Here is a 12,089-nt window from a genome sequence, read left to right on the forward strand (position 1 = left end):
AGGCTCCCCTTAAACAACATACAGAGAGCGTGCACACACAAGGAATGGGGAGGTTCCCCTTACACAACATACAGAGAGCGTGAAAACACAAGGAACGGGGAGACTCCTCTTACACAACTTACAGAGAGCGTGCACACACAAGGAACGGGGACACTCCCCTTACACAACATACAGAGATCGTGCACACACAAGGAATGGGGAGGTTCCCCTTACACAACATACAGAGAGCGTGCACACACAAGGAATGGGGAGGTTCCCCTTACACAACATACAGAGAGCGTGCACACACAAGGAATGGGGAGGTTCCCCTTACACAACATACAGAGAGCGTGCACACACAAGGAATGGGGAGGTTCCCCTTACACAACATACAGAGAACGTGCACACACAAGGAATGGGGAGGTTCCCCTTACACAACATACAGAGAGCGTGCACACACAAGGAATGGGGAGGTTCCCCTTAAACAACATACAGAGAGCGTGCACACACAAGGAACGGAGAGACTCCTCTTACACAACATACAGAGAGCGTGCACACACAAGGAATGGGGAGGTTCCCCTTACACAACATACAGAGAGCGTGCACACACAAGGAATGGGGAGGTTCCCCTTACACAACATACAGAGAGCGTGCACACACAAGGAATGGGGAGGTTCCCCTTACACAACATACAGAGAGCGTGCAAACACAAGGAATGGGGAGGTTCCCCTTACAAAACATACAGAGAACGTGCACACACAAGGAATGGGGAGGCTCCCCTTACACAACATACGGAGAGCGTGAAAACACAAGGAACGGGGAGACTCCCCTTAAACAACATACAGAGAGCGTGCACACACAAGGAATGGGGAGGTTCCCCTTAAACAACATACAGAGAGCGTGCACACACAAGGAATGGGGAGGCTCCCCTTAAACAACATACAGAGAGCGTGCACACACAAGGAATGGGGAGGTTCCCCTTACACAACATACAGAGAGCGTGAAAACACAAGGAATGGGGAGGCTCCCCTTACACAACATACAGAGAGCGTGCACACACAAGGAACAGTGAGGCTCCCCTTACACAACATACAGAGAGCGTGCACACACAAGGAATGGGGAGGTTCCCCTTACACAACATACAGAGAACGTGCACACACAAGGAATGGGGGGGTTCCCCTTACAAAACATACAGAGAGCGTGCACACACAAGGAATGGGGAGGTTCCCCTTACACAACATACAGAGAACGTGCACACACAAGGAATGGGGAGGTTCCCCTTACACAACATACAGAGAGCGTGCACACACAAGGAATGGGGAGGCTCCCCTTACACAACATACAGAGAGCGTGCACACACAAGGAATGGGGAGGCTCCCCTTAAACAACATACAGAGAGCGTGCACACACAAGGAATGGGGAGGTTCCCCTTACACAACATACAGAGAGCGTGAAAACACAAGGAACGGGGAGACTCCTCTTACACAACTTACAGAGAGCGTGCACACACAAGGAACGGGGACACTCCCCTTACACAACATACAGAGATCGTGCACACACAAGGAATGGGGAGGTTCCCCTTACACAACATACAGAGAGCGTGCACACACAAGGAATGGGGAGGTTCCCCTTACACAACATACAGAGAGCGTGCACACACAAGGAATGGGGAGGTTCCCCTTACACAACATACAGAGAGCGTGCACACACAAGGAATGGGGAGGTTCCCCTTACACAACATACAGAGAACGTGCACACACAAGGAATGGGGAGGTTCCCCTTACACAACATACAGAGAGCGTGCACACACAAGGAATGGGGAGGTTCCCCTTAAACAACATACAGAGAGCGTGCACACACAAGGAACGGAGAGACTCCTCTTACACAACATACAGAGAGCGTGCACACACAAGGAATGGGGAGGTTCCCCTTACACAACATACAGAGAGCGTGCACACACAAGGAATGGGGAGGCTCCCCTTAAACAACATACAGAGAGCGTGCACACACAAGGAATGGGGAGGTTCCCCTTACACAACATACAGAGAGCGTGAAAACACAAGGAACGGGGAGACTCCTCTTACACAACTTACAGAGAGCGTGCACACACAAGGAACGGGGACACTCCCCTTACACAACATACAGAGATCGTGCACACACAAGGAATGGGGAGGTTCCCCTTACACAACATACAGAGAGCGTGCACACACAAGGAATGGGGAGGTTCCCCTTACACAACATACAGAGAGCGTGCACACACAAGGAATGGGGAGGTTCCCCTTACACAACATACAGAGAGCGTGCACACACAAGGAATGGGGAGGTTCCCCTTACACAACATACAGAGAACGTGCACACACAAGGAATGGGGAGGTTCCCCTTACACAACATACAGAGAGCGTGCACACACAAGGAATGGGGAGGTTCCCCTTAAACAACATACAGAGAGCGTGCACACACAAGGAACGGAGAGACTCCTCTTACACAACATACAGAGAGCGTGCACACACAAGGAATGGGGAGGTTCCCCTTACACAACATACAGAGAGCGTGCACACACAAGGAATGGGGAGGTTCCCCTTACACAACATACAGAGAGCGTGCACACACAAGGAATGGGGAGGTTCCCCTTACACAACATACAGAGAGCGTGCACACACAAGGAATGGGGAGGTTCCCCTTACACAACATACAGAGAGCGTGCACACACAAGGAATGGGGAGGTTCCCCTTACACAACATACAGAGAGCGTGCACACACAAGGAATGGGGAGGTTCCCCTTACACAACATACAGAGAGCGTGCACACACAAGGAATGGGGAGGTTCCCCTTACAAAACATACAGAGAGCGTGCACACACAAGGAATGGGGAGGTTCCCCTTACACAACATACAGAGAACGTGCACACACAAGGAATGGGGAGGTTCCCCTTACACAACATACAGAGAGCGTGCACACACAAGGAATGGGGAGGTTCCCCTTACAAAACATACAGAGAGCGTGCACACACAAGGAATGGGGAGGTTCCCCTTACACAACATACAGAGAGCGTGCACACACAAGGAATGGGGAGGTTCCCCTTACAAAACATACAGAGAGCGTGCACACACAAGGAATGGGGAGGTTCCCCTTACACAACATACAGAGAGCGTGCACACACAAGGAATGGGGGGGTTCCCCTTACACAACATACAGAGAGCGTGCACACACAAGGAATGGGGAGGCTCCCCTTACACAACATACAGAGAGCGTGCACACACAAGGAATGGGGAGGTTCCCCTTACAAAACATACAGAGAGCGTGCACACACAAGGAATGGGGAGGTTCCCCTTACACAACATACAGAGAGCATGCACACACAAGGAATGGGGAGGTTCCCCTTACACAACATACAGAGAGCGTGCACACACAAGGAATGGGGAGGTTCCCTCTACACAACATACAGAGAGCGTGCACACACAAGGAACAGTGAGGCTCCCCTTACACAACATACAGAGAGCGTGCACACACAAGGAATGGGGAGGCTCCCCTTACACAACATACAGAGAGCGTGCACACACAAGGAATGGGGAGGCTCCCCTTACACAACATACAGAGAGCGTGCACACACAAGGAATGGGGAGGTTCCCCTTACACAACATACAGAGAGCGTGCACACACAAGGAATGGGGAGGTTCCCCTTACACAACATACAGAGAGCATGCACACACAAGGAATGGGGAGGTTCCCCTTACACAACATACAGAGAGCGTGCACACACAAGGAATGGGGAGGTTCCCTCTACACAACATACAGAGAGCGTGCACACACAAGGAACAGTGAGGCTCCCCTTACACAACATACAGAGAGCGTGCACACACAAGGAATGGGGAGGCTCCCCTTACACAACATACAGAGAGCGTGCACACACAAGGAATGGGGAGGTTCCCTCTACACAACATACAGAGAGCGTGCACACACAAGGAATGGGGAGGTTCCCTCTACACAACATACAGAGAGCGTGCACACACAAGGAATGGGGAGGTTCCCCTTACACAACATACAGCGAGCGTGAAAACACAAGGAACGGGGAGGTTCCCCTTACACAACATACGGAGAGCGTGAAAACACAAGGAACGGGGAGACTCCCCTTAAACAACATACAGAGAGCGTGCACACACAAGGAATGGGGAGGTTCCCCTTACAAAACATACAGAGAGCGTGCACACACAAGGAATGGGGAGGTTCCCCTTAAACAACATACAGAGAGCGTGCACACACAAGGAATGGGGAGGTTCCCCTTACACAACATACAGAGAACGTGCACACACAAGGAATGGGGAGGTTCCCCTTACACAACATACAGAGAGCGTGCACACACAAGGAATGGGGAGGTTCCCCTTACAAAACATACAGAGAGCGTGCACACACAAGGAATGGGGAGGTTCCCCTTACACAACATACAGAGAGCGTGCACACACAAGGAATGGGGAGGTTCCCCTTACAAAACATACAGAGAGCGTGCACACACAAGGAATGGGGAGGTTCCCCTTACACAACATACAGAGAGCGTGCACACACAAGGAATGGGGAGGTTCCCCTTACACAACATACAGAGAGCGTGCACACACAAGGAATGGGGAGGTTCCCCTTACAAAACATACAGAGAACGTGCACACACAAGGAATGGGGAGGTTCCCCTTACACAACATACAGAGAGCGTGCACACACAAGGAATGGGGAGGTTCCCCTTACACAACATACAGAGAGCGTGCACACACAAGGAATGGGGAGGTTCCCCTTACACAACATACAGAGAGCGTGCACACACAAGGAATGGGGAGGTTCCCCTTACACAACATACAGAGAGCATGCACACACAAGGAATGGGGAGGTTCCCCTTAAACAACATACAGAGAGCGTGCACACACAAGGAATGGGGAGGTTCCCCTTACACAACATACAGAGAACGTGCACACACAAGGAATGGGGAGGTTCCCCTTACACAACATACAGAGAGCGTGCACACACAAGGAATGGGGAGGTTCCCCTTACAAAACATACAGAGAGCGTGCACACACAAGGAATGGGGAGGTTCCCCTTACACAACATACAGAGAGCGTGCACACACAAGGAATGGGGAGGTTCCCCTTACAAAACATACAGAGAGCGTGCACACACAAGGAATGGGGAGGTTCCCCTTACACAACATACAGAGAGTGTGCACACACAAGGAATGGGGAGGTTCCCCTTACACAACATACAGAGAGCGTGCACACACAAGGAATGGGGAGGTTCCCCTTACAAAACATACAGAGAACGTGCACACACAAGGAATGGGGAGGTTCCCCTTACACAACATACAGAGAGCGTGCACACACAAGGAATGGTGAGGCTCCTCTTACACAACATACAGAGAGCGTGCACACACAAGGAATGGGGAGGTTCCCTCTACACAACATACAGAGAGCGTGCACACACAAGGAATGGGGAGGTTCCCTCTACACAACATACAGAGAGCGTGCACACACAAGGAATGGGGAGGCTCCCCTTACACAACATACAGAGAGCGTGCACACACAAGGAATGGGGAGGTTCCCCTTACAAAACATACAGAGAACGTGCACACACAAGGAATGGGGAGGTTCCCCTTACACAACATATAGAGAGCGTGAAAACACAAGGAACGGAGAGGCTCCCCTTACACAACATACAGAGAGCGTGCACACACAAGGAATGGGGAGGTTCCCCTTACACAACATACAGAGAGCGTGCACACACAAGGAATGGGGAGGCTCCCCTTACACAACATACAGAGAGCGTGCACACACAAGGAATGGGGAGGTTCCCCTTACACAACATACAGAGAGCGTGCACACACAAGGAATGGGGAGGTTCCCCTTACACAACATACAGAGAGCGTGCACACACAAGGAATGGGGAGGTTCCCCTTACACAACATACAGAGAGCGTGCAAACACAAGGAATGGTGAGGCTCCTCTTACACAACATACAGAGAGCGTGCAAACACAAGGAATGGGGAGGCTCCCCTTACACAACATACAGAGAGCGTGCACACACAAGGAATGGGGAGGTTCCCCTTACACAACATACAGAGAGCGTGCAAACACAAGGAATGGTGAGGCTCCTCTTACACAACATACAGAGAGCGTGCACACACAAGGAATGGGGAGGTTCCCCTTACACAACATACAGAGAGCGTGCACACACAAGGAATGGGGAGGTTCCCCTTACACAACATATAGAGAGCGTGAAAACACAAGGAACGGAGAGGCTCCCCTTACACAACATACAGAGAGCGTGCACACACAAGGAATGGGGAGGTTCCCCTTACACAACATACAGAGAGCGTGCACACACAAGGAATGGGGAGGTTCCCCTTACAAAACATACAGAGAACGTGCACACACAAGGAATGGGGAGGTTCCCCTTACACAACATACAGAGAGCGTGCACACACAAGGAATGGGGAGGCTCCTCTTACACAACATACAGAAAGCTTGTAACTAGGAATGGTGAGGCTCCCCTTACAGAAGACACAGCTAGAGTGCGAACACGTGGGATGGTGAGGCTGTCCTTACACAACATACAGAGAGCGTGCAAACATAAGGAATGGCGAGTCTCTCCTCACACAACACAGAGTGCGTATGGACACAAAGGATGGTGAAAGCGTGCAGGTACAAGGAACTGGGTGGCCACCCTTACACAACAAATAGAAAGCGCCCTGATGCAAGGGGTGAAAGGCTGCCCTTACACAGCACACACAGAGCAAGTGATGGCTAGAATGTCCTTACTTACCTTAGGACCAAGCCGACCAGGGTACCCAGGCAGTCCGGGGACTCCAAGCTTACCCTGAAAATGACCAATTGTGATATGTTAATGTGGCATCAAGCACCCTATACTGCCATAGATATAACAAGAGATCCCCTTCCAGCCCCCTACACTGGACCACCAGCGCAGTCACACCCGTCCATGATGCCACTGCAAGTGCCACCATGGAAGTCCTGAATGCATCTCTAGCCTCCTGTGCCACACACTCCTGAGGGCACAGGAACCTTGGAATGTCAACATTCCAGGACTGCAGGGAAGCCAATGTCTGAACACCAAGGACCACTGCCGCCATCAGGCCTCTAAGAATCACCGCACAGGATAACCACTGCCCTTCAGATGGAAACACATGGGCTTAGAGGGATGAGGGCAGCCCACTTCCGTCAGTGCTTGAAGGAAACGCATGAAACAAAGCTCATTTTATACCTTCATCTCCCTCTGTTTATCCCATGGCTAAGACATGACTCTGAAGGCGCCACAGTTACCCAGCATGCCTTCTTCAGTTGCTGCATATAGCTGAACTTTAACCCCACTTTTGTAACCCATTATGTGACCCTTGCTCCCATGTTTAATACTATGCTCACCTTTTCACCAACCAATCCAAGGGGACCTGAATCGCCAGGTGGTCCGGTCCGTCCCTTGGGCCCCTCAGGGCCATCTTCTCCTCTGGAGCCAGGGACGCCCCCTTCGCCCTGTTGGAAAGAAGGCAGAGCCAGATTTACATTCGCTGTGGAAGACCGTGTCATGATTAGGAAGTGTACATTCTAACATGGCCGCCCCAGTCAACCACAAGCATACACAGTGACAGCACACAGGCTGCATGTGCTTGTGGATCTCAATGTCACACACAGAGCAATGGCGACCCCAGGAGATGGACAAGATGGAGCCCATGTCCGTTCACTCACACTTGACTCCAGAGGCAGACTGCAGCTCTCCCGCCTGAATTCAAAAAGCTTGCGTTGCTCATCCTAGCCCGTTTCTGTAAGAAGTCCTTTTCCGCCTCGTGTAGCTTCGCTCATCCACCTGCGTATGTGGCGATGGCCATTCCTGAGGGGTCGCCTCATAGGTCAGGTTGGGAGGATTTGTTTGGCCTAGAGGATTCAGCTGCCACTCTGGGACAAACAATGAGCCTGATTCACAAGGGATAGATTAGACCAAACGTCTAACTTTACACCTGAAGTCTAAGGGCTCGATTCACAGAACTAACTTAAGACAAAATCCTAAACTTACTACCATTTTGGTATTTACAGAAGGCACTTACTCATTTCTGTATTCACAGAAGACACTTACTCATTTCTTTATTCACAGAAGCTAGGAGTCCTAACTTTAGGACTCCTAAATGCCTTCTGTGAATACCGAAAGTCTTAAAGTTAGGATTTTTCTCAGATTAGGAGTAGTAACTTTACGACTTCTAAACTGAGAAAAATCTTAACTTTAAGACTTTCGGTTTTCACAGAAGGCATTTAGGAGTCCTAAAGTTAGGACTCCTAGCTTCTGTGAATAAAGAAATGAGTTAGTGCCTTCTGTGAATACCAAAATGGTAGTAAGTTTAGGATTTTGTCTTGTTAGTTCTGTGAATCGGGCCCAAAGTTTACACATGAAGTCTAAGGGCTTGATTAACAAAGGTAAACTTAGAGGTCAAAGTTTAGACCTGGACCAAGTTTAAACCTAAAGTCTAACTTAAACCAAAAGTCTAACTTTATTACTCGGTCTAAGTCTAACTTTACTACTAGTAAAGTTAGACTTCAGATCTAAACTTAGACTTTTGGTCTATGTTTACCTTTGTGAATCGGGCCCTAAGTTTAGACCAAAAATCTAACTTTACTACTTCTGGGTATTCACAAAGGTAAGTTTCTACTACTAACTTTACCACTAGTAAAGTTACTACTAGTAAAATAACTAGTATTGAAGTTACTAGTGGTAATTTACCTTTGGGAATACCGAACAGAAGTAAAGTTAGACTTTTGTTCTTAGTTAGACTTCAAGTCTAAAACTAAACTTCAGGTGTAAAGTAAGACTTAAGGTGTAAAGTTAGACTCTAGGTCTAACTTTACCTTTTTGAACTGGGCCCAATGTGTACAGGTCTCCAGTAAAGTAAATGTTGGACCATTAGGATTTTGGGGGGATAAGGTGGTGGGGGCAGTGAGTACTGCTTAGTGGATACTTGGCCCCGTCGGGCCCTACAGTGAGTTGGGGTCTGGAGTGGGGTTACTGTAGGTTTATTCAGTTCAAGGTGCTGTGTTCCACGGAAAGGACACTGCATTTCCAGTGAGCTCTAAAGAGTGACTGGCACAAAGTGAGGTGCTAGAACAAGGTTCGGGCTTGCATTCACCGGAAGAGGCTACCCTTCGACCCAGCGGTTCTCTTTGTGGCCAGCATTGGGGTACAACCAGGATATCCTAACCCTTCAACCATCCGTTCTCTTCATGGTCACTATTGGGGGTATCAAGAAAAAAGGGGGAGAAGGAGGATCCACTGGGTTCAACCTCCTCTACACGGACCTTATTCCAACATAGAAACCCAGTTCAGTCCTGTGAAATAACTCTCCACTAAAGAAAAACAAAGGTTTTTCTTGTAGAACTGTCGCCCACCAGGGTTAATTATCCCTTGGTGGCGTGCTTCATTATTGTGTCCATCCCGTTGCGCTGCGGATCAGGGCGTGCTGCGTCCTACGGACTACGTGGGAGCACATTTTTGTTATACACACTTATAACGAAGGTGTTTAAAAAACAGGGCGTGGGGGTTGTATGGTGCTGAGGTGTAGTTTACAAATACCTGGCTAGTAGGTGTACCCTATTTTATTTTTACCTCTAGTCGGTATGGTTAAAAAAAGGGGGGAGTTTAGGATAAGAGACTATTATGGATTTGTTCTCCTAAAAGGGTGAAATGTTTCAAACCATACGCCTAGTTGCCTCTTCTTCAGGGCCTCTGGAACGTAGGTCCCTGGTCCCACTCCCATCAATTCACACTGGACGCACACTAATTGCATGTAAACAAATATAAATATATACATTTACCACCTATTAGGCGTTCATTGTTTGTTTGTATATCCGATGCTTCAATGTCGCATCATGGCACCCCCGGCAGGAGAATGCAGCCTGTTTCACACCGCATCAAGGCGACACCTCTACCGTTTCACCTATTTAGATTCACCTCCGGAGACTGGGGGTGCAACCAGGATATTCTAAACCTAGACCTAGCGGTTCTCTTCATGTCTAGTATTGGGGGTACCACCTGACTATCCTAACCCAAAAACCAGCAGTTCTCTTTGTGGCCAGCATTGGGGGTACAACCAGAATATCCTTACCCCCTAGACACAGCAGTTCTCTTTGTAGCCAGTATTGGGGGTACAAATAGAATATCCAAACAGAGACCCAGTAGTTATCTTTATGGTCAGTATTGGGGGTACAAACAGAATATCCCAAACTTAGACCCAGCGGTTCTCTTCGTAGCCAGTACTTGGGGGTACAACCAGGATACCCTAACCCTAGACCCATTGGTTCTCTTCGTCGGTCAGTATTGGGGGATATTGTCAGAATATCCTAACCCCAGACCCAGCAGTTCTCTTCATGGCTAGTATAGGGGGTACAAACAGAATATCTCAACGCTAGAACCTGCGGTTCTCTTTATGACCGGTATTTAGGGTACAACCAAGGTATCCTGACCCTAGATCCCGCGGTTTTCTTCTTGCCCAGTTTTGAGGGTAGATCCAGAATATCCAACCTCAAGACCCAGCGGTTCTCTTTGTGGTCAGTACTGGGGTTAGAACCAGGAAATCCTAAATATAGACCCAGCGGTTCCCTTCATGCCTAGTATTGTGGGTACCACCTGAATATCCTACAACGAGTCTCAGCGGTTCTCTTCGTGGCCAGTTTTGGGGGTACAACCAGAATATCCAAACGTTAGGCCCATCGGTTCTCTTCTTGCCCAGTATTAGGAGAGGGGGGGTTAAACCAGGATATCCAAACCCTAGACCCAGCGGTTCTCTTCATGTCTAGTATTGTGGGTACAACCAGGATATCCTAACCATAGATGCTGCAGGTTGCTTCATGGCAAGTTTTTGGGGTACAACCAGGATATCCTAACCTAAAACCCAGCGGTTCTCTTCATGGCCAGATTTGGGGTAGAATATCCAAACCCTAGACCCATCGCTTCTCTTCATCAGCCAGTATTGGGGTACAGCCAGGATCCTAACCCGCGACCCTGTGGCTCTCTTCAAGGCCAGTACTGGGGGGGGTACAACCAGGATATGCCAACCCTAGACCCAGCGGTTTTCTTCTTGGCCAGTATTGAGGGGGGGGAGGGTACAACCAGGATATCCCAACCCTAGACCCAGCGGTTTTCTTCTTGGCCAGTATTGAGGGGGGGGGGGGGGTACAACCAGGATATCCCAACCCTAGACCCAGCGATTTTCTTCTTGGCCAGTATTGGGGTACAACCAGGATATCCTAACCCTAGACCCAGCGATTTTCTTCTTGGCCAGTATTGGGGTACAACTAGGATATCCTAACCCTAGACCTAGCAGTTCTCTTCATGGCCAGTATTGGGGTAAAACCAGGATATCCTAACCCTCGACCAGGCGGATTTCTTCTTGGCCAGTATTGAGGAGTATAGCCGAGGGTGCTCAGGCACGGGATCTACCTGGGCCCAGTTACCAGCCCCCAAACCTCAGTGGCACAGTAGATAGGAGAGGTTCGCTCTTATCTAAGCAGGCGGGTCAGTTTCTGCGAGCGTGGACATTTATTTACCGTGAGCAGTAAACCTCGGGCCACCATCACCCATTCCTCTCAAGGCAAGCACTGGGAATTCCTGGATGAGTTACCCCACCCCAACTCCCTACTGAGCAAGTAAAGGCTGCCACAGTGACCCCGCCTGCTCTAGGTGATGGATGGGAAAGGAGCCCGGGAGCACACCTGGTTACCTCACCCCATCTACCATCCTACCTGGGCCGTACCACCAGTGCCAGAGGCGAGGGATGTCAAAGGCCTCCCCGGAGCACCCCTGGGTAGCTCACACCCTCCTCGCTGGGCAGTACCACCCCGGAGCACCCCTGGTTACTTCACCCCCCTCCCCACCCCCCTCACTGGGCGGTACTATCAGTGCCAAACATGAGGGATGGCACAGACCTCCCCGGAGCACCCCTGAATAGCTCAACCCCTCGTCGCTGGGCAGTACCATCCTGGAGCACCCCTGGGTACCTCAACCTTCCCCCACCCTTCCCACTGGGTGGTACCGCCAGAGGTGAGGGATTACAAAGGCCTCCCCGGAGCACCCTTGGATAG

At 50.0% G+C, this 12,089-nt stretch overlaps 1 protein-coding gene across 7 annotated transcripts in view; it reads right to left on the minus strand.

The window, feature by feature from the left end:
* The window catches only part of COL11A2 (collagen type XI alpha 2 chain), a 363,078-nt gene that overhangs the window by 152,632 nt on the left and 198,357 nt on the right, over positions 1-12,089 (minus strand). For all 7 annotated transcript variants that reach the window (XM_078641597.1, XM_078641592.1, XM_078641591.1 and 4 more), the window contains 2 exons: positions 7,392-7,499; positions 6,778-6,831 (listed from right to left, as the gene is read on the minus strand). In XM_078641597.1, the coding sequence (XP_078497723.1) occupies positions 6,778-6,831; positions 7,392-7,499 (162 nt within the window). The remainder of the gene's footprint in view (positions 1-6,777; positions 6,832-7,391; positions 7,500-12,089) is intronic.

This window comes from Lissotriton helveticus, chromosome 5_1, assembly GCF_964261635.1.
Source record: "Lissotriton helveticus chromosome 5_1, aLisHel1.1, whole genome shotgun sequence".
Taxonomy (NCBI): Eukaryota; Metazoa; Chordata; class Amphibia; order Caudata; family Salamandridae; genus Lissotriton; species Lissotriton helveticus.